The sequence below is a fragment of the Sus scrofa genome, chromosome 6, assembly GCF_000003025.6.
Source record: "Sus scrofa isolate TJ Tabasco breed Duroc chromosome 6, Sscrofa11.1, whole genome shotgun sequence".
Classification (NCBI taxonomy): Eukaryota; Metazoa; Chordata; class Mammalia; order Artiodactyla; family Suidae; genus Sus; species Sus scrofa.
The window spans coordinates 12,699,498-12,719,737 of record NC_010448.4 but is presented as its reverse complement, the minus strand read 5'-3'; the positions used below and the strand labels follow the sequence as shown (position 1 = coordinate 12,719,737).

At 47.9% G+C, this 20,240-nt stretch overlaps 1 protein-coding gene across 1 annotated transcript in view; it reads right to left on the bottom strand.

The window, feature by feature from the left end:
• WDR59 (WD repeat domain 59) overlaps window positions 1-20,240 on the bottom strand; it is an 87,174-nt gene that overhangs the window by 49,602 nt on the left and 17,332 nt on the right. The window contains 6 exon segments of the mRNA XM_021093785.1: window positions 6,281-6,397; window positions 7,991-8,079; window positions 12,207-12,244; window positions 13,771-13,851; window positions 14,655-14,740; window positions 19,134-19,269. Coding sequence (XP_020949444.1) covers window positions 6,281-6,397; window positions 7,991-8,079; window positions 12,207-12,244; window positions 13,771-13,851; window positions 14,655-14,740; window positions 19,134-19,269 — 547 coding nt within the window.

The window sequence follows — 20,240 nt, the reverse complement described above, 5'->3', positions numbered from 1 at the left end:
CCACTAAAAAAACCCCAATTCCCCTATTGAAATAAGCATTGCCCTCAAACTCTTTGCGTTCTGTCCTCTAAAGATAAAATCAACAATACATCTGAGGGAGTTCCTCGGTGGCCTAGTGGGTTAGGGATCTGGCATTATCACTGCTGTGGCACAGGTGGGTGCTATGGCATGGGTTTAATCCACATGCTGTGGGTGCAGCCGAAAAAAAAAAAATTCAAAAGAGTGTATTTGAGTGAGCCCCCATGACCATGCTTCTGTGACAGAGACTCAAAGAAAACGTCCCTTTCAGGAGTTCCCATGTGGCTCAGCGGTTTAAGGACCTGACTAGTATGCATAAGGATGCAGGTTTGATCCCTAGCCTCACTCAGTGGGTTAAAGGATGTAGCATTGTCACAAGCAGCAGCATAGGTCTCAGATTCAACTCGAATCTGGCGTTTCTGTGGCTGTGGCATAGGCGGGTGGCTGCGGCTCCAATTTGACTCCTAGCCTGGGAACCTCCATACACCGTTGGTGCAGCCCTAAAGACATACATGCACGGATACATAAAAACATGTATGACTATTAAGCAAAAAAAAAAAAAAATATATATATATATATATATATATATATATATATATATATATATATACATATATATATATAAAAATTACTGACTCTTAAAACAACTTGGGGGAATCTTAAAGGCATTATGCCAAGTGAAAGAAGCCAACTTCGAAAAGTTACATTTTGCCTGATTCCATTTAAATGACATTCTCATAAAGACAAAACTACACTGACGGAGTCTAGATCAGGGGTTGCCAGAATTAGGGGCTGGGGAGGGTGGGACTACAAAGGGATGGCACGAGGTAGTTCTTGTTTCTTCTGACAATCCTTTTGGCCAAATTCAAGTCCCATATTCAAAATAATAAAATGTTAAGATGTCATTTCCATCTAGACTGCTTTTAGGTTTTGAGATGGTCACAGGCTAAACGATAACGTGCTCCCTCAACTTATAAAAGAAGTAAAACTAGAAATAATGAGTTCTGCCTGGCATTCTCTATAGTTTTAATTAGGTCAACACTTTGTGAATGCTCTCCTGTGAATCAAGTCTACCATATGTGAAAAAAGAGCAAATGAAAGAGAAGTTCAGGAGTTCCCATCATGGCGCAGTGGAAAGGAATCCAACTAGGAACCATGAGGTTGTAGGTTCAATCCGTGGCTTTGCTCAGTGGGTTAAGGATCCAGCGTTGCTGTGGCTGTGGCGTAGGCCAGCAGCTGTAGCTCCGATTAGACCCCTAGCCTGGGAATCTCCATATGCCTTGGCTGAGGCCCTAAAAAGCAAAAATAAATACATAAAAAGAAAAGGTTAAAAATTTTTAAAAGATTCTGGGAGTTTCCTGGCAGCCTAGCAGTTAAGGATTCAGCATTGTCACTGATGTGGCCTAAGTCCAATTCCCGGCCTAGGAACTCCTGCATGCCACGGCTTACAGAACTTCGGAAGCCCAAAAATTTAATTATTTTGTTTCTAGGAGTTCCCGTCGCAGCGCAGTGGTTAACGACTCCGACTAGGAACCATGAGGCTGTGGGTTCGATCCCTGGACTCGATCAGTGGGTTAAGGATCTGACATTGCCGTGAGCTGTGGTGCAGGTCGCAGACGTGGCTCTGATCCCATGTTGCTGTGGCTCTGGCACAGACCGGTGGCTACAGCTCAGATTCAACCCCTAGCCTGGGAACCTCCATATGCCAAGGGTGTGGCCCTAGAAAAGGCAAAAAGATAAATATATATATATATATATATATATTGTTTCTAGATTTAAATATGCTCATCGGTTGGTGACATATACAACATATAATTTATGGGATAAATTAGAGGACCCTGGAAAACGTCCTCGCCCTTCATAATATGGGCTTATTCTCAAGGGAATCTCTGACGGAGTCTTATGGAATAACTGACTACCTGTTACTTGCGAATGGAGGGCTTTAGTCTGTTTCTGTCCAATCGAGTTGCTTGTCATAATAAGGTAACCAGAACCCTGTTGCTTCCCATCCACAGGTGACTTCTGCTTTCCCCTGACCACTGCCAAAGAGCCTCTGCTCCAAGCGATGGACCAGAAAGGATGTTTCCTGAAGAAGTGTCAGAAGAGCGTTGGTCAAGAAGCAGGCTCCCAACTGTCGACATCACAGGGAACAACCTTGTGAGCAAAGGTTTCTCAGTAAGGCTGACCTTCAACCATGAACATGTCAGAATGGACCAAGGGACTAGGTCTGCACTTCCAGAACTCAGTCTAGAAGACAGAAACTTTGTAAAACAGACTGCTTAACCCAAGATCAGGGGGAAAAAATGATCATCTAAAATGATATAACCTAATTTCATTATGGTTCATGTTCTATTTTTAACAGCTATAGAAGAAAAATACTTTTCTTTTTTCTTGATCCAGCTCTGACCCTCAACTCAACAGTTTTTTGGGGCTTTGGGAGGTTTTTTTTGGTATTTTTAGGGCTGCACTCACAGCATATGGAAGCTCCCAGGCTAGGGGTTGAATGTGAGCAGTAGCTGCCGGCCTACACCACAGCCACAGCAATGCCAGACGTGAGCCGCATCTTCGACCTACACCACAGCTCACAGCAAAGCCAGACCCTTAATCCACTGAGCAAGGCCAGGGACTGAACCCATGTCCTCATGGATACTAGTCGGGTTCGTTAACCCCTGAGTCATGATGAGAACTCGTCAACGCAACACTTATTTTATAATCTACAAACTGAAGTGAAACTCATTCAGTGGTATCTTGTTCCAACTGACCCCTAAGAATTCACAAAAGAAAAATGGAATTAAAAATTACTACTAGGAGTTCCCGTAGTGGCGCAGTGGTTAACGAATCCGACTAGGAACCATGAGGTGGCAGGTTCGGTCCCTGCCCTTGCTCAGTGGGTTAACGATCCGGCGTTGCCGTGAGCTGTGGTGTAGGTTGCAGACGCGGCTCGGATCCTGCGTTGCTGTGCCTCTGGCGTAGGCCGGTGGCTACAGCTCCGATTCAACCCCTAGCCTGGGAACCTCCATATGCCGCGGGAGCGGCCCAAGAAATAGCAACGACAACAACAACAACAACAAAAAAAAAAAAAAAAAAAAAAAAATTACTACTATACTCAATAGCAAAAAAACTAACAACCCAATGGAAAAATGGGTGTTTCTCCAAAGAAGATATACAGATGGCCAATAAGCACATGAAAAAATGCTCAACATCACGAATTACTAGAGAAATGCAAATCAAAACTACCAACCATGAGGTACCACCGCACACCTGTCAGAATGGCCATCAGGAACAAGTCAACAAATAACAAATGCTGGAGAGGGTGTAGAGAAAAGGGGACCCTCCTACACTGTTGGTGGGAATGTAAATTGGTACAACCCCTATGGAAAACATTATGGAGGCACCTCAGAAAACTAAATATAGAACCACCATATGACCCAGCAATCCCACTCTTGGGCATACATCCAGACAAAACTTTCCTTGAAAAAGACACATGCACCCGCATGTTCATTGCAGTACTATTCACAATAGCCAAGACGTGGAAACAACTTAAATGTCCATCAACAGATGAATGGATTAAGAAAATGTGGTATATATACACAACTGAATACCACTCAGCCATAAAAAAGAAGAAAATGCCATTTGCAACAACATGGATGGAACTAGAGACTCTCATACTAAGTGAAATAAGTCAGAAAGAGAAAGACAAAAACCATATAATAGCACTTATATCTGGAATCTAATATATGGAACAATGAATCTTTCCGCAGAAGAGAAACTCAAGGACTTGGAGAACAGACTTGTGGTTGCCAAGAGGGAGAGGGAGGGAATGGGATGGACTGGGAGTTTGGGATTGATAGATGCGAACTACTGCTTTTGGAGAGGATAAGCATGAGATCCTGCTGTAGAGCACAGGGAACTATATCTAGTCACTTGTGATGGAACATGATGGAGATTAATGTGAAAAAAGAATATGTATATATATATATGTAGGTATGACTGGTCATACATATGACCATGCACATACATATGAATGACTGGGTCACTTTGCTGTAAAGTAGAAATTGACAGGATACTATAAATCAATGGAAAAAATAAAAATCATATAAAAATTACTACTATAAATTTTAAGCTAATAAATTCACAGGTAACAGGACTCTTTGCCCTCTCCCAGCAACCCTGGGAGCTATTTGCTTTCCTTTAATAAAGACTCTGCTTAAAAAAAAATTAAAATTAAAAAAAATTCACAGGTAAACTTAAGAAAATGATTATGTAGGAAAAATGGCATGCCTAGATCCTTATCAACATGTTAGATTTCCTGCTGTAGTGCAATGGGTTAAGAATCCGACTGCAGCGGCTCATGTCACTAAAGAGGCATGGGTTCCATCCCTGGCCTGGTGCAGTGGGTTAATGGATCCAGCGTTGTTGCAGCTGCAGTATAGGTCCCAGCTGTGGCTCGGATTCAATCCCAGACCTGGGAACTGCCCTATGCTGTAAGCGTGGCCATAAGAAACAAAACAAACGGATTTGAAAAAAACCCTAATTACTGGGAGTTCCCGTCATGGCGCGGTGGAAACGGATCCAACTAGGAACCATGAGGTTTTGGGTTTGATCCCTGGCCTCGCTCAGCGGGTTAAGGATCCAGCGTTGCCATGAGCTGTGGTGTAGGTCTCAGACACGGCTCTGATCTGGTGTTGCTGTGGCTGTGGTGAAGGCCAGCAGCTGTAGCTCCGGATTGGACCCCTAGACTTCATATGCTGCAGGTGTGGCCCAAAAAAACAAAAAGAAAAGGAAAAAAACCCTAATTACTAAAAACAATGATTGACAATTATACAAGGCACCTCTGAATTGCTTCACTTTTTTAATGTCATTTATATATTTTCAATAAAAGTTACCTTCCTTCCTATCAGGATACAGTGGAATAAATCAAATATCATGTCAAAAATCTCATTTAATTCATAAACTAAGCCGACCAGTAAGATACAAGGACTGTATTTCACAGCTGGAAAGTGGCCTGTTACCTGCTTTATTTCTGTGGAATCCCAGCCTCCAGAGTAGCAAAGACGTCACTGAATATTGACAAACCAGGGAAATTCCAAGAAAGAGGAGAGGCTGAATTGGATGGTTTCTGGTTCTTGAACTCGGGGAAACAAGCTCATCAGAGTATGGGGACAAAAACTTAAACCCCCAAACAAACAAACAAGCCACGTTTGGCACATAAAAGCAAGTTACAACCCTAGGGGATCAACAAACCTCAAGAGAGAAGTTAATTTTTAAGCCTTAGTGTATGATTCTAGCTTTGCCAACCACACCGAAAAGATATATACGCCTGTTTTTAACAAAACAGAGCATTTAAGTGCTGAAGCTGAATCCCGACATTGCTAAGCAAAATTCTGTGGTCAAACCTTCATCCTTCAGGGCAGAGACCTGACCACAAGGAGGAACAAGGTGCATGTGACATCCCACAGTCAGAGCGGATAAACACACGCGTGACACTGCAGCCTGGAATCAACCAAAAGTAGGAGGGTCGCCACCACACGTGCATCCTTGAGCATCGTCCTGTGAGACTCTAACAAGTCTCAGCCCCGACCTGTGCAAGGCTGATGACAGACGACATCTTAACCTCTGCAGGTATGTCAGTCATGTGAGGAAACGGCTGCTCTTCCACCCCAGACTCACGGTAAACTTGGTACCTTGAACAATGGTGTAGGCTTTTCTCCTTTAGAATTTTGTTTTTCCGGCCGCCCCACAGCATATGGAGTTCCCCCAGCCAAGCCAAAGCTCTGACCTGCTGAGTCGACAGCTACACCGGATCCTTAACCCACTGTTCCCAGCTGGTGGTGAACCTGCGTCCCAGCGCTCCAGAGACACCACCGAGACCCCTGTGCCACAACGGGTACTCCAGCTTTTCTCCTTTACTTGTGTATCTGCTGTGCTTTTCCTCTGATGAGCCAGTCCTTCTAAAATGTGACTTCTTCCTGGCAACTTCTGAGCAAGTAAATTTCTTTTTCTTTCTCAATACTTTTGTCTCTACCTTCCTTTCATGAAGGGAAAGAAGAAAACCCTGGGAACAGACATCAGAAGCCCTATCAGGCACGTGCTACTCCATCACTCTTGCTGGTCCACAGAACCAGGTGTACGTGCCCAGGTCAAGAAGCACATGTGCCCCTGCAACACACCTACGCTGCCCTACTGCAGCTTTCCTTCCCAAGAAAAGTGCCCTGATGCCTCCCAAACACACTCCCCCAACCGCCCCAGGAGCGCCACCCACCTTGACCGAGTTGTCCTGACTGGAGGTGGCGAGAATGTGCTCGCTGTCTGGGTGCCAGTCCAGGCCATGGATTTTGGAGAGGTGGGCTGCGAGATATTCCACTGCCGTGCTGGGTTTCTGCAAGAGAATCAGCACTGGGTGTGTCCACTTAAAATAACTCAGAGTACAGCACAGGGAACTATGTCCAATCTTTTGGGGAAGAACACGATGGAGCATAGTATGAGAAACAGAATGTCTGTGTACGTATGACTGGGTCACTACACTGTAGAGCAGATATTGACGCAACACTGCAATCAACTATACACTAAAAAAAAAAAAAAAATGAAGGAAAGAATTCAGAGTGTCTACTGGGTGCCAAGTGGAGATACAAAAATATCATCAGAGGAGTTCCCATTGTGGCTCAGCAGGTTAAGAACCTGATAAAGTATCCATGGATGCAGGTTCAATCCCTGGCCTCGCTCAGTGGGTTAAGGATCCAGTGTTGCCGTGAGCTGTGGTGTAGTCACAGACGCTGCTCGGATCTGGCATTGATGTGACTGTGGTGTAGGCCTGCAGCTGTAGCTCCAATTCGACCCCTAGCTTGGGATGCCACAGGTGTGGCCATTAAAAAAAGAAAGAAAGAAAAAAATACCAGCAGAGACCATCTCTATTCGTAAGAAAGTCCACTCTGTTTTGTTTAAAACAAATGAAACAAGGACCGAAACCTTAGCCAGCTCTCCATGCCTGCTCTGTATTGGGCGGATGAGCCTCCTCTCTTTCTGCTCCAGCCCCAGACACGGTTTCAATCAAGGATGTAAGGTAATGGGTGTTCTTCCCCTTTGGAAGTGGGGGCTCTGTAGTTGCGGCATAACACGTAGAGCAGCTGACTTCTTTAAGATTCCCCGAACAAGTTTCAGGAAAACTAGCAGTAGGTCCTCCCACAAAGATAGGATCTCCAGCCTCAGGTTTCACAGAGCAGGAACCAGAACTTACACTCCAGATCTTACAGAAGTCAGCCATTCTATGCATTATGCATTATTCCCCAATCCTCTGGCAGGTAGATATGGGGGAGGCATCTCCCTGCGTCGTTATTCTCACTGATGCCAACATATCGAACTTCTGACAGACTTTCCGTCAGAGCAGCAGCCCAGGGCCCTGCACCCCTTTCGTGCCTATCAGTTACCTGGGCTTCTGCAGGGAGAATGTATGATCTGTGGGCTCCTTAGAGGCTGACAGCAAAGCGAGACGTCTAGGGGAAGATGTGAGCATGCTGAGGGCCCCTCAGTGATTGAACTCTGGATGGCATGCCTCCTAGAACAATGCGTTTCCACTGGCAACCTGGGCGGGGTGGATAAGAGGCCCTGCCGGCCATCCTAGAACAGTGGCTGGTCCCCCAGGCTTGCGCCCCCTCAGTGATAGCCTCTCCCTCACTATTATTATCTTTATTCTGAAGATAAGAAACAGGCTTGGAAAGCTCGTGGCTCACCTCAAATCAGCAAATGGGACTCTAACTTAGGTCAGGCCAAGTTCATTTTCTTAACCAGTGACCATAATGCCTCTCTCCCCTGTGTTCCTTCAACACCCATCTGTTTGGGAAACGAATGTCATCTGGTACCAGGATCGGAACACGGCAATGAACCCCGCTGCACAGGGTACCCTGGCCTCTCAAGACAAGCCCTGCGCTCACAACATCCTCTTCGCACCCGGGGGAGGGGAACTGCGCTTACTCACCCGCTTGTCCCATATCCGAACGTCCCCGTCGTGACTGGTGGCAAGGCAATTAGCGTTTTTTTTATTCCATTTGACCTGTGAGGCACCCGCTGCCAAGAAAAATCAGGGGAAGAAAAGCTGTTGCCTTCAAGGTCTTCGGAACCAGAGTGGAGCTTATCCAGGGGAGCTGGATAATGCGCTTCAGAGGAATAAGAAGAGAGCTCTTCGAGTTTCAGGGACTGCATCGGCTCCACCATGGAAGAGAAAATGAAGCCACAAAAAGAAAGGAGTTACCACACGGGAACAGGATCAGAGCCGTCTAACTGAGGCAATAACCTCACTGAGGAAAAAAATCTTCAGGTTACCTCGGAGCAGAATCAGCCGGGAAACGGAGCTTCTCACAGAGCAGCAGCCCGGCCCGGCTCTGCTGGCTGGGAGTGACTCTGGCCACACAGCCTGGCCCTCGTGATCCCCGCCGCTCCCGGTCCAGGGCGCCTCCGCTCAAGGCCTGCTCCTCCCCACGTGGGTTTTGTTTTGGGGGGCGGTTTTTGAGGGACCATCTTAGACAAACACAGCCTTCAACTGCAGCACAGCTGAAGAAGCCCCAGTGTGGCCCGATTCTGCCCTCCGAAAGTTCGTGCACCCCACGCCCTCCTCCCATCACCCCGGCTGCGGTTAGACCGGCCCTGCATGGAGCCTGGGCAAGGGAGCGCTCTTGGCATCGTGGGAATCCGGTCCTCTGCCAGGACACAGAGGTAACGACAATGACCAAGGAGCTACGTAAGAGAGGAGGCACACTGGCAGATGCCAGAAGGGCCTGAAGAAGCAGAAAACTAGGACACCTCGGCACTTTTAGCTGGCTCTTAAAATAATCACGTTAATTAAGTTAAACCCGAACAACACGACTCTCCTTCCCACCTCTTCTTGTTCTTGCTCAGCCAACACATGACATTTCTGCTTTGACACCCTCTCCCTTTAGGTGGGTGTTTATTACTGGGGCCACCAGAGTAGATCCAGGGCTGTGGAAATCAATCTGATCCAAGAACTCGGGAGAGGGCGAGAGAGAAAGCAAGGGCTTAGGACCTAACAGGCGATAGGGGAAGGCCCAGGCCTTATCCTGGCTTAGTTTGGGTGAAGATATTTGTTTGTTTGTTGTGTTTTTCCTTGAGACACAGGCACCTTAAATCACCCAAGAACGAAGAGTAGGGACCCCTAAAGTTGGAGGACAATAACTTAGAAGACCCAGCGTCTTTGCAAGAAAGAGTATCAGAAGAAAAAGTGTGTAAGAAAAGACTGTTCTACCTCTGTGTGAGTTACCAAAGAGCTCAAGGAGACAAGGGAAATAAACATGTTTCTGTTTCGGAGTTCCCGCAGTGGCGCAAGAGGATCGGCGACGTCTCTGGAGCGCTGAGAAGCAGGTTCGATGCCCAGCCTGGCACAGTAGGTTAAAGATCTGGCATTGCTGCAGCTGCAGCCTAGGTCACGCCTGTGGCTGGGATCTGGTCTCTAGACCAGGAACTCCATATAACTCTGGGCAGCCAAAAAAGCAAAAAATACTTTTCTTTGTAAGTTGCACTATGAGAATTCCCTGGCGGCCTAGCGGTTAAGGATTCTGCATGGTCACTGCGGTGGCTCCGTTCTGACCCCTGGCCCAGGAACTTCCACACACTGTGAGCACAGCCAAAAATCAATCAATTAATGAACTCATTAATTAACAAATGAATGTTGTATCTATATGAGAAGACGGATGGTCACTAAATTCACAGCAAAAATCATTTCGTGATGTACATAAGTCAAATCATCATGTTGGGCACCTTACACTGAGACACTGCCTAATGTCCACTAGATCTCAATAAAACTGAAAGAAAAAAAAAAGAGGTAAAGAAAACAAAGAGTTCCAAGAAAATATATCTTTCCCAGTAGGTGGTCCATCAGAACATGAAACCTCCCCAGGAATTCTGGGAATCCCCTAATTCAACCTGCTTTACCAGGATCATGACACCAGGGTCAAACCAAGGTCCCAGGCCTTTGCTACTAGCTCTCAGACTCAGAGAATGCTCTGGAGCACAGGTAGACATGCTCTTACCGCTCCCCCGCCCCAAGGTATGAACAACATGCTCGCAGTGAGATGGGACCACACAGCAGCATCCAGGCTGCCACTTTCAGGGAATATTCCATCAAGTAGCTTATAAAGGCCCACAAGCCTCTCAGCTGCCTCTTTTCTCCCAGGGCAGCTTGGCCACCTCTGAGAAACCGGACTGAGGTGCAAAAAGGGAAGCAGTCTCCTGCCTCTGTCTTCTCAGAAGGCCTTTGGAAAGAAAGCAGAGTAACTCAAACAGCCTGTCTTTTTTTTTTTTTTTTTTTTTTTTTTTTTTTGTCTTTTAAGGGCCACACCGGCAGCATATGGAGGTTCCCAGGTCAGGGGTCCAATGGGAGCTGTAGCCTCCGGCCTACACCACAGCCACAGCAACGCCAGATCCAAGCAGCATCTGTGACCTACACCACAGCTCACGGCAACGCCGGATCCTTAACCCACTGAGCGAGGCCAGGGATCGAACCTGCAACCTCATGGTTCCTAGTCGGATTCGTTAACCACTGAGCCACAACCGGAACTCCCAGCCTTTCTTTTCAGAGGTCCTCTAACAACCCATTTACCTCAGAAACCTGAACAAAGTCAGGGAAGGGTGACTGAGGTAATTCACAGACCATGCATATTTTCTTGCAGCTAGCTGGATGTCCCCTGTAACCGCGTCTGTGGGTCCTTACACGCCTCAGATGCTAAATGCCTATAGGTGCATGTGTGCAGGAGGCAGGGGTGGGCGTGGGGTGGGCACCAGATCCACTGAACTGTGAAGCCCTCAGCACTGAGGCACAGGTGCTGGAGTCCTACATCCACAAAACAAACACTCACGAAGCAGCTCCTCGGGTCAGGCATGCGGGCTGCCCCTGGCCTGCAGCAATGAACAAGGCAGACGTGGTCCCTAGCCTCACAGAACCAACAATCCCCCTGCTTAATACGTTTAATGCTTTTAAATGATGAGGCAGGGAGGAGCAGGGGAAAAAAAGAAGAATCGTGTAATTCTCTTGGAGAAATGCCAAATGTGAGTTCCAATGACCCAAGAAGATACAAAAAAGCAGAGGTTAAGAGACAGATAATATGACCCTGTTTTTTTTCAAGGCTGCCAAAAGAGAACACTGATGACCGGGCTTCAGCATGGTGGGTAAGGTACACTGGGTCTCCGACCGAGTTCAACTCTTAGGAAGGGGTGAGAATGGGCTCAGCAACAGCCCAGGGCAGAACTGCCAAAAAGAGTCAATTCCAAATGAGGGATGAAAACAGGCAGATCAAAAAGTAATTTCAAAGTTTCAGCATGTCCACATTAAATGATACCACGGGGACACAAACAGCATAATCTAGATTGTGCAGAAACCACTGGACAAACAATCTGATTCCTTCAGTAAATACACTGCAAGAAAGGAAAACCAACCAACCACAAAAGAGGAGGGAGAGGAAACCCACCAACTGAAAGAGATGAGAAATGCATCAACCACTTATAAATATGGACTTTATGCAGATTACGATTCAAATCATTTGTTAAAAAAAACAAACAAACGACTACTGAGACTACTGGGAAATTTGAATACCGTTAATTTGATGATATTCAAGAAGTCCTGGTAATATTTTGAGGTATGCTAAATGGTACTATGGTTCGGGTTTTTTTTTTTTTAAGGATTCTTTTCTTGTAAAGAAGATACTTACTGAAATATCTGTTGATGAAATGACATGACACCTGAGTTTTGCTGCAAAATAATCCTGAAGGGGGTGGGGCTGGGGGTGGGCTAGTAGGTACAAGATGAAAGCAGAGAAAGCAGAGTGTCTGTCCAATGACAACTGTACAAGCTGGATGACGAACGCAGGGCAACTCATCCTCTTCCAGTTTTATACACTTTGGAAAGTTTCCACAATAAAACGCTTAAAAATAAACCCATGGGGCCCCTGCCCTGGAATTCTGAAGTAAGTTCCTGACCACATTCCACAGCCCTGACGCCACCTCCTGAGAGCAGCGGGAGCCAGGCCCTTGCCACGTGCGGCTTACAGGTCTGCGTGGACGGGGCCGGGGCCGGGGCCGGGGCCGGGGCCGGGGCCAGGGGCCAGGGGCCCGGGGCCCGGGCACAGAGAGGTCAGGGGAGAGGAGCAGTGGAGACAAGGGAGCGGGGCCGCCAGGGGTTCACTCACCTACAGCAGAGAGCGCCACCGTGGGCTTCCTGGTGTCTCTGAAACACAAGAGGCAGAAATCAAATGCCCATTCCTGTGCCACCAGCTGCCTGGTGCCTTTCTCCCTCTGCTCACACCTCTCCTCTTTCCTTTCAGGAGGTACGCGAACTTCCTTGGGGACGTGAGGCCTTAAACAGACCTGTCAAGATGGTACAGCCACGATGGAAAACCATGTGGAGGTTCCTCGAAAAACCAAAACTAGAACTATCACATGATCCAGCAACCTCACTCCCAGGAACATATTTGGAAGAAATCGGGACGCACAAAGATTCATGCACCCCAATGTCCACTGCAACACTATTTACAACGGCCAAGACATGCAAGCGACCTGAATGGCCGTGGACAGAGGAGGGGGTCGAGAAGACGGGGTACAGATACACCATGTGCAGATTCAGCTTACTGTTCAGAAACCCCGAGAAGGCAAGTCAGCGCAGGTCTTTCGATCTCGAAATGATGGAAACAACTGTTTCATGTCAATGAGGGACCTTGCTGCAGAGCTCCCAGGGGGACATCTGTTTGTCACGAGCCCCCTGGGCTTGGCTGGCTCCTCCTCTCGCCTCTGGCGCTGCCTTTAGACTCATCACCTGGGACGCGCTGACCTGCGCGGGACGCAGGTGAAGGCAGCCGTGCAAGCCTTACTCCCTACGAATCCCCCTCAGGGGCCTGTCTGGTGTGCAGACCTCACCACTGGGCTTGTCCTCTGCCCACAGTTTACCTTTCAGTGCAAAGTACACACAGTCATGGCCGTCCAGGAGCAGAGGGGAGAGGCCTGGTGACGGGGAGGGTGTCCTGTCCTGGGGTCTCCATAGGCCACCGCCTCCAGTCAGTCACCCTGATGGTTATGGCGAAGGAAACGTGCCGTACAGACGGGAAGGGGATGGACGTTTATGAAGAACCTGGGCTGCGCCAGGCCCTGGGCTCGGCACACCTCCACTCCTGGCTCCATCAAGAGTTACCCTAAGAGGTGGCTCTTGGCCGCCTTTCCAGAGGGGCAGCAAAGCGTCACCGGGAGCTAAGCGGTGGTCCTGGGGCATGGCCCCCTGTAGCCCACGTGGGTCTGTGCCCATCAAAACCCCTTCATTGCCACCTGCCACTTCAAGAAACTCCAGCCTGACCGCGAAATCCCAGTTCCTGTGTTTCTTTGCCAGTGGGATTTCCCTGGCTGCTGAAAGCCATTTCGCAAACCTTTGTGACAGGCCTGAAGTGCCCCTGGAGGCAGCCTTCAACCAATGACTGCCTCGGTCCTGGGCGTGGGACCCCTCTGAGGAGGGGGCTTTACCCCAGCACCCAGTGTCCCCAGTAAGACCACGCTCCACTGGTCGCAGGTGGATAATGAGCTCTCTTCCCAATCCTGTCTCTCCTCCCCACCCCACCAGCAGTGCTGCCACCTCCTAAATACCGTCTCTGCAAGGTCTCCTTGTCTCAGGGTCCTTGTCCAGAGGAAACCAAGTACAACCCCTGATTTTTAAGACAAAGGTCCCAGATCATCCCACAGCCAAGCAGTTATGCTCTTCGTTGTTCTTACTTGATATCCCAAATGTAGATGTAGGTGTCCACAGAGCTGGTGACCAGGAGGTCTGGCTCAAACACCGCCCAGTCCAAGTCGCTGGAAACATAAGCAATAAACAGGACCACAATGAAGAGAAAAAATTCAGAGTCCAGGTCCAAAGCATTAGCAGATTTCCTTTCCAGTGGCTTTGGAAAGTCACCATTACGTGGCCACGCAGCTCTCAAGGGGGTGCCAAGCAGGCCTCTGGTCCCCACCACCCACATCCTGACGTCTTAAAAGGCACTTACTACACACGCGGTCAACACAGGCCAGGGATCTGGCCTTTCCCATCACCTCCAAGGTCAGCTTCGCCACTTCCTGCTGCTACTTCCCACAAGTTGTCCCCACCCAGAAACAGTGACCAAGGAAAGGACGGACTAGGAACACTCCAGAAGCCTGCTCCAAGGCCACGAGTGGGAAGCAACTGTGCTGTGCATGTGGATAACGGGCGGTGATGCAGGAGCTCCGGGCAGTGCCCCACAGCGGCTGACGAGAGAGCAGAAGGCTCTGCCCTGAAGTCTCCGTGCTCCTGGGCACCACAGACCGTGAGCTGGAGGCTTCTGCAGGTGTAACTTCATCTCCCTCCCGCAGCAAACCAGCTCTAACCCTTTACTCTGGACCAGGCTATAACCATCTAAGTGTCTCCTGCGATGGGGGTTAACAGCCACACGGATGCCAGTTCCTAAATGCAGGCTGCTCCTTGCTGTGAAGGCCATCGCGTCAGGACTGCTAAGGACCCAGCAGTCACCCAGGGCCAACGCAACAGAGAGTCAAGCCTGGAGAAGGATGTCTTTGTTTCAGTTTCCAAAGAACCGTGACAAAGCGGGACAGGCCAGGGAGCTGCGGAGGGCAGCGCCTACCTGATGACGCGAGTGTGGCCTTGTAAGGTCGTGCCAACTTCCCCACTGCCATCTTTCCACTTATAAAGGTCGACCCGTTGGTTGCTCTGAAAAGAAACAAGGGGAGACCCATCTTGAACAGTTAGTTACAGCAGAACTGAGGCTACAAGTGTAGTCCTGAGCACATGAGCTATGGGCTATGGAGCTGTCCCCTGCCCATTAGAGGAACCATCAGCCCACTCTGAAGGTCACCACCCATCTCTCCAGCTGCTGTCACTCGATGTTTTCAGCTCACCCTTCCCACTATCAAATGCCTGGAGGCCATCTACCACACATGAAAAACACGAGAAAGAAAAGAGAAGGCAAAATTAGACAACACTCCTTGAAATATGAACTTGCTGCTGTGGCGCAGTGGTTCACAGATCCGACTAGGAACCATGAGGTTGCAGGTTCAATCCCTGGCCTTGCTCAGTGGGTTGAGGACACGGCGTTGCAGTGAGCTGTGGTGTAGGTTGCAGACACGGCTCGGATCCCCTGTTGCTTTGGCTCTGGCGTAGGCCGGCAGCTACAGCTCTGATTAGATCCCTAACCTGGGAACCTCCATATGCTGCGGGAGCGGCCCTAGAAAAGACAAAAAAAAAGAAAAAAAGAAGAAATACGAACTTCTTTAAGGGTTAAGCAGAAAGATACAGGGCAATGGGCTGGAAGAAACTGTAACTACAATAAGGAAGGAAAAAGAAGCTTTGATCAAACTACATTTCTCTTAAAGGAAATAAGCCAGCAAACACTTCCTAAATATCATGCGTTCATGAAACACTGAAAATGAATAAAGATTACTAATAGAAGCTATTTAATAATTTCTGAAACTTATACATAAATATATATGCGACTGATTTTCATTTTAGCTCAGAGACAGATAGTTGTATAAAGCTCTCTGAGATTTTTACCGAGAAACGTCAGTTTTCAATTCCAAATAGGAAAACATCCTGTCAAAAGGATAGCTTCCCACTGGGAACAATGTCTGGTCACTTGCGATGGCGCAGGATAATGTGAGAAAAAAGAATGTATATATGGATGTGTGACTGGGTCACCTGGCTGTGCAGCAGAAAACTGACAGAACACTGTAAATCTGCTATAATGAAAAAAATAAAAATCACTGTTAAAAAAAAAAAAAAAAAAAAAAGGTTAGCTTCCAATGGGAAGAGGAGAGGAAAGCCCCTTCATCTTATAATATTCCCTGCCATCCCCAAGGTTGGCCGTGCCCGCTGATGCAGGAACCTTAGGAACCCGGCCCTCTGCGCCTTCCCAGCACACTGCACCCTAGGTGTCATCACTCACATCACAGATGAGGCAAGCGAGGCTCTGAAAGCTGGGTGGGTGCTGAGGATAAAACAGTGAGTGCGAAAACTGGGACCTGACCTCAGATCTGCCTAACTCCAAAGCTCTTTCTCTTGAAAACGCCTGCCTTACAACCAAGAGCAATGAAAGGAAAAAAAAAAGGTTAGTAAACTGAACTTCATCAAAAGTAAAACTCTTATGAGGCGTTCCCTGGTGGTCTAGCGGTTAGGACTGGTGCTTTCACAGTGCGGCCCAAGTTCAATCCCAGGTCCAGGAATCGATAGCCCATATCAACCCACTGCACACCGTAGCCAAAAAAAAAAATAATAATAAAACTATAACTTTTTATGTATCAAAGGACATGATCAAGAAAGTGAAAAGACAAACTACAGATTTAGAGAAAATATTTACAAATCATATCATTGATAAGGGTCTAATAACAAGAGTATATAAAGATCTCTTACAACTCAACAGCAAAAAGACAATTCAATTCAAAAAAGGACAAAGGAGTTCCCTCATGGCTCAGTGGGTTAAGGATCCGGCACTGTCACTGCTCTGACTCTGGTTATAGCTATGGGGCAGGTTCAATCCCTGGCCTGAAAACTTTCCCATGTTGCAGGTGTAAAAAAAAAAAAAAAAAAAAAAAGAATAAAGGATTTGAATAGATCTGTCTCCAAAAAGTGATATACGAACAGCCAACTAGCACATGAAAAAAATATGTTCAACATGACTAGTCATCAGGGAAATGGAAATCAAACCCACAGAGAGACACCACTTTACACCTACTAAGATAGATAGAATTTTTAAATTACAAAACCTAAAACAGGAAAAAACAAATTTTGGTGATGATGTGGAGAAATTAGAACCCTTCTGTGTCTCTGATGGGACTGCAAAACAGTCCAGCCATTGTAGAAAAGAGTTTGATGGCTCCTCAAAGAGTAAATACAGACTTACCACTTGGCCTCTAATCACTCCTAAGAATATACCCAAAAGAAGTGAAAATGAGTATTCAAAAAAGTACATGTACACACATGTTCTTATATCAGCACTACTCGCAATAGCCAGCCCAAGGAGTTCCTGTGCGGCTCAGCAGGTTAAAGATCCACTGATGTCACTGCAGTGGCTCAGGCTGCTGCTGTGGCACAGGCTCAAGCCCTAGCCCAGGAACCTCCGCATGCCGTGGGCAGGGCCAAAAACAAACACACAAGCAAACAAATAGCCAGCCTAAATGTTCATCGGTGGATGAAAAGACAAAATATGGTGTATCCAAACCATGGAATAGAATTCAGCCATAAAAAGGACTGAACTACTGATACATGCTTTAACACGAATAAAGAAGCCAGACACAAAGGGTCATGTACTGTATGACCGCATTTAGATGAAATATCCAGAACGGCTAAATCCATGGAGACGGCACCCAGACTGGAGGTGGCCAGGGGCTCTGGGTCCGGGGAAACGCTAAGGGGGCTGACTTCAGAGTGATGGACATGTTTGGGGACTAGAGAGAGGTGGCTGTTACATAACAGTTAATGGAGTAAATGACACTGAATTGTCCTTTAAATGACTGAAAAAAGTGAGTAAGTAAGGCTCATTCTTGCCACTCCCGAACACATGCAGGGTTGACCCAGTTGGGCAGAGTACTGGGGGGGTCAGCTGACATCTGTGGTTCCCCATCAGGAGCCGTTTTGCTTCCCAGGGGACACCTGACAATGGCTAGAGACAGTTTTGGTTGTCATAGTGGGGGTGGGGATGCTACCAGGATCTCGTGGGGAGCGACCAGGGATGCTGCGAAGCTCCTACAAAGCACAGGACAGTCCCTGCCACGCAGAATGATCTGGCCCGACCTGTTGACAGTGCAAGACCAAGAAACCCTGGACCCGATGGTCAGGGCTGAGGGGCTGGGGGAGGCCACAGGCGAGAGGCGTAAGCCAAGAGAGGGCATCCTCCCTCACTCACAGGAGAGGCTGCGAGCAGGACACAGAGGACGGACAGCCTGCCCTTTCAGAACAGTCCCCAGAAGCAGTTGAGAGCCAGCTGTCGTCCTGGTTACAGTCAAACAGTCGGATTCTATTTTGGACACGATGGGGAAGAGCAGCTTTGTGTTCCTTCCAAAGCTGACGAGGTGCTCTCCTTTCCTCTGTCAGCCGCCTTCCTCTCACACACTGTCACTCCCGATAAGGACAGACCCAGCCGGCACTGGGCACAGTCACAGCCCCTGGCAGGAGAAGCTCCGTTAAGTACCACCCTCCCCACCCAGTGCAAAAGGAGCCACAGGTTTAGATCTCCAACTGTTTCAGCAGAACAGAACTCTGATGGAGAATCTGGGGAGGGACACCAGAGATGATCTAGCCCAGATCTTTTCTCAGTCGTGAATCCATAGGAAAAACCCTAATAAAACGTACACAACTTTTCCCAGGAAAAATTCACATATAAACAGACCCATCAAGTTTCATGGGGTTAACCAATCTAACGAATCCCGATGAGAAGAGACTCCCTTCCTTTGAGTGGAAGGGGGTATGGAATCAACTGAGCCCTCCGACAGCAATGACGGTGCCCTCACCCCCAGACCAGATCACCAGGTCCCTCCTCTGACTCTTTCAGACTCGGTGCCTAGTGATAGTCCTGCGAATGAAAACGGGTTCTTAGCACAGAAAGACATGGAGGCGGCTACCGGTTTCCCTTTCTAAATCGGGATTCCATCCTTAGAAATACTGAAGGCACCCCAGTTCTTTTCATATATACGTGAATCTGTAATTTGCCTCCATCTTCCTTGTAGATCCATGCACACGCCTCCTTCTGGCTGAGAAATGAGATACATTCTCCTCTCCACATACAACACAGACCTGCCAGTCCAGACCTCACGTTTAAAGGTCTTTTCCAAAGTTCCTATTGTAGCTCTGCAGAAATAAACCCAACCAGTATGAGGATGCGGGTTGGATCCCTGGCCTCACTCAGTGGGTTAAGGATCCGGCATTGCCGTAAGCTGTGGTGTAGGTCAAAGACATGGCTCAGATCTGGCGTTGCTGGGGCTGTGGTGTAGGCTGGTAGCTGCAGCTCCAATTCAACCTCTAGCCTGAGAACTTCCATGTGCCAGGGTGCAGCCCTAAAAAGACAAAAAAAAAAAAAAAAAAGCCCTTTCTTGTACTCCTTGAACGAGCTCACCGAGGCTGCAAAATAGTGCGAGAAGCTGTCATGAGGATTCCACTGCACGGCTCCGATGTCCCACTTGCTCTGGCGTGAGATCTTTCGGTGACCTTCAAAAGGGGCATCCAGATTGACGATGTAAAGGAATCGGCGGCTAGGAAAACAGCATCGACATTATGACAACAGAACGGTGTTAGCATTAAGATAGAAAAGCCCATTGGAAATTACATACGGTTCACAAGCAGTGCTCAAAAAATGCCCAGATGTGCATGACGTTTATCTACTCTGAAAGGCATACAAGTGACAAGAGTAACTCGAGGTGGCTGCTGGGCAAGCGGGAGCCGTACCCCTGTGAGGTCAGCCTCTAGAACTGTTAGTCTGACCTCCTCTCCCCAGATTCAGCTCCAGCCCAGTCCTTCCCCAGGCATTTCCAATCACCCAGCAAGGGCTGTAGCTGCTTCCCCAGGACGCCCACTTTGCAGCCTGCACTCTGATCACAGCACTTAGCTCCGAAGCCGAACTACTAATGTAGAGGCTCTTGCTCCAAGCCCACCGAGTGTCTGGGGTATGAAACAGGTCTCACATATTGTTCTACGTCCCTCATCACTGGGCACAGTGCTTTGCATTCAATAAGTGTGTGTAGGAGTTCCCGTCATGGCGCAGTGGTTAACGAATCTAACTAGGAACCATGAGGTTGCGGGTTCGATCCCTGCCCTTGCTCAGTGGGTTAACGATCTGGCGTTGACGTGAGCTGTAGTGCCGGCTGCAGACGCGGCTCGGATCCAGCGTTGCTGTGGCCCTGGTGTAGGCCAGCGGCTTCAACTCCGATTATACCCCTAGCCTGGGAACTTCCATATGCCGCGGGAGCGGCCCAAGAAATGGCAAAAAGACAAATAAATAAATAAATAAAAATCAATAAGTGTGTGTAAAATTAAATACACCGCTTATCACTTAGCCAATAACTTCAAATTCCTGTGCAAGCTGACTACCTAGTGTCAGGAACCAAGTTAACGCTATTAGAAGGGAAAACAGCAACCCAAAAATAATAATTATGAAAATAATATTATTAAGTGACAATAATGTTCAAGGTGCCAATCAACATAAAGGATGTGAAAATGGAGATAT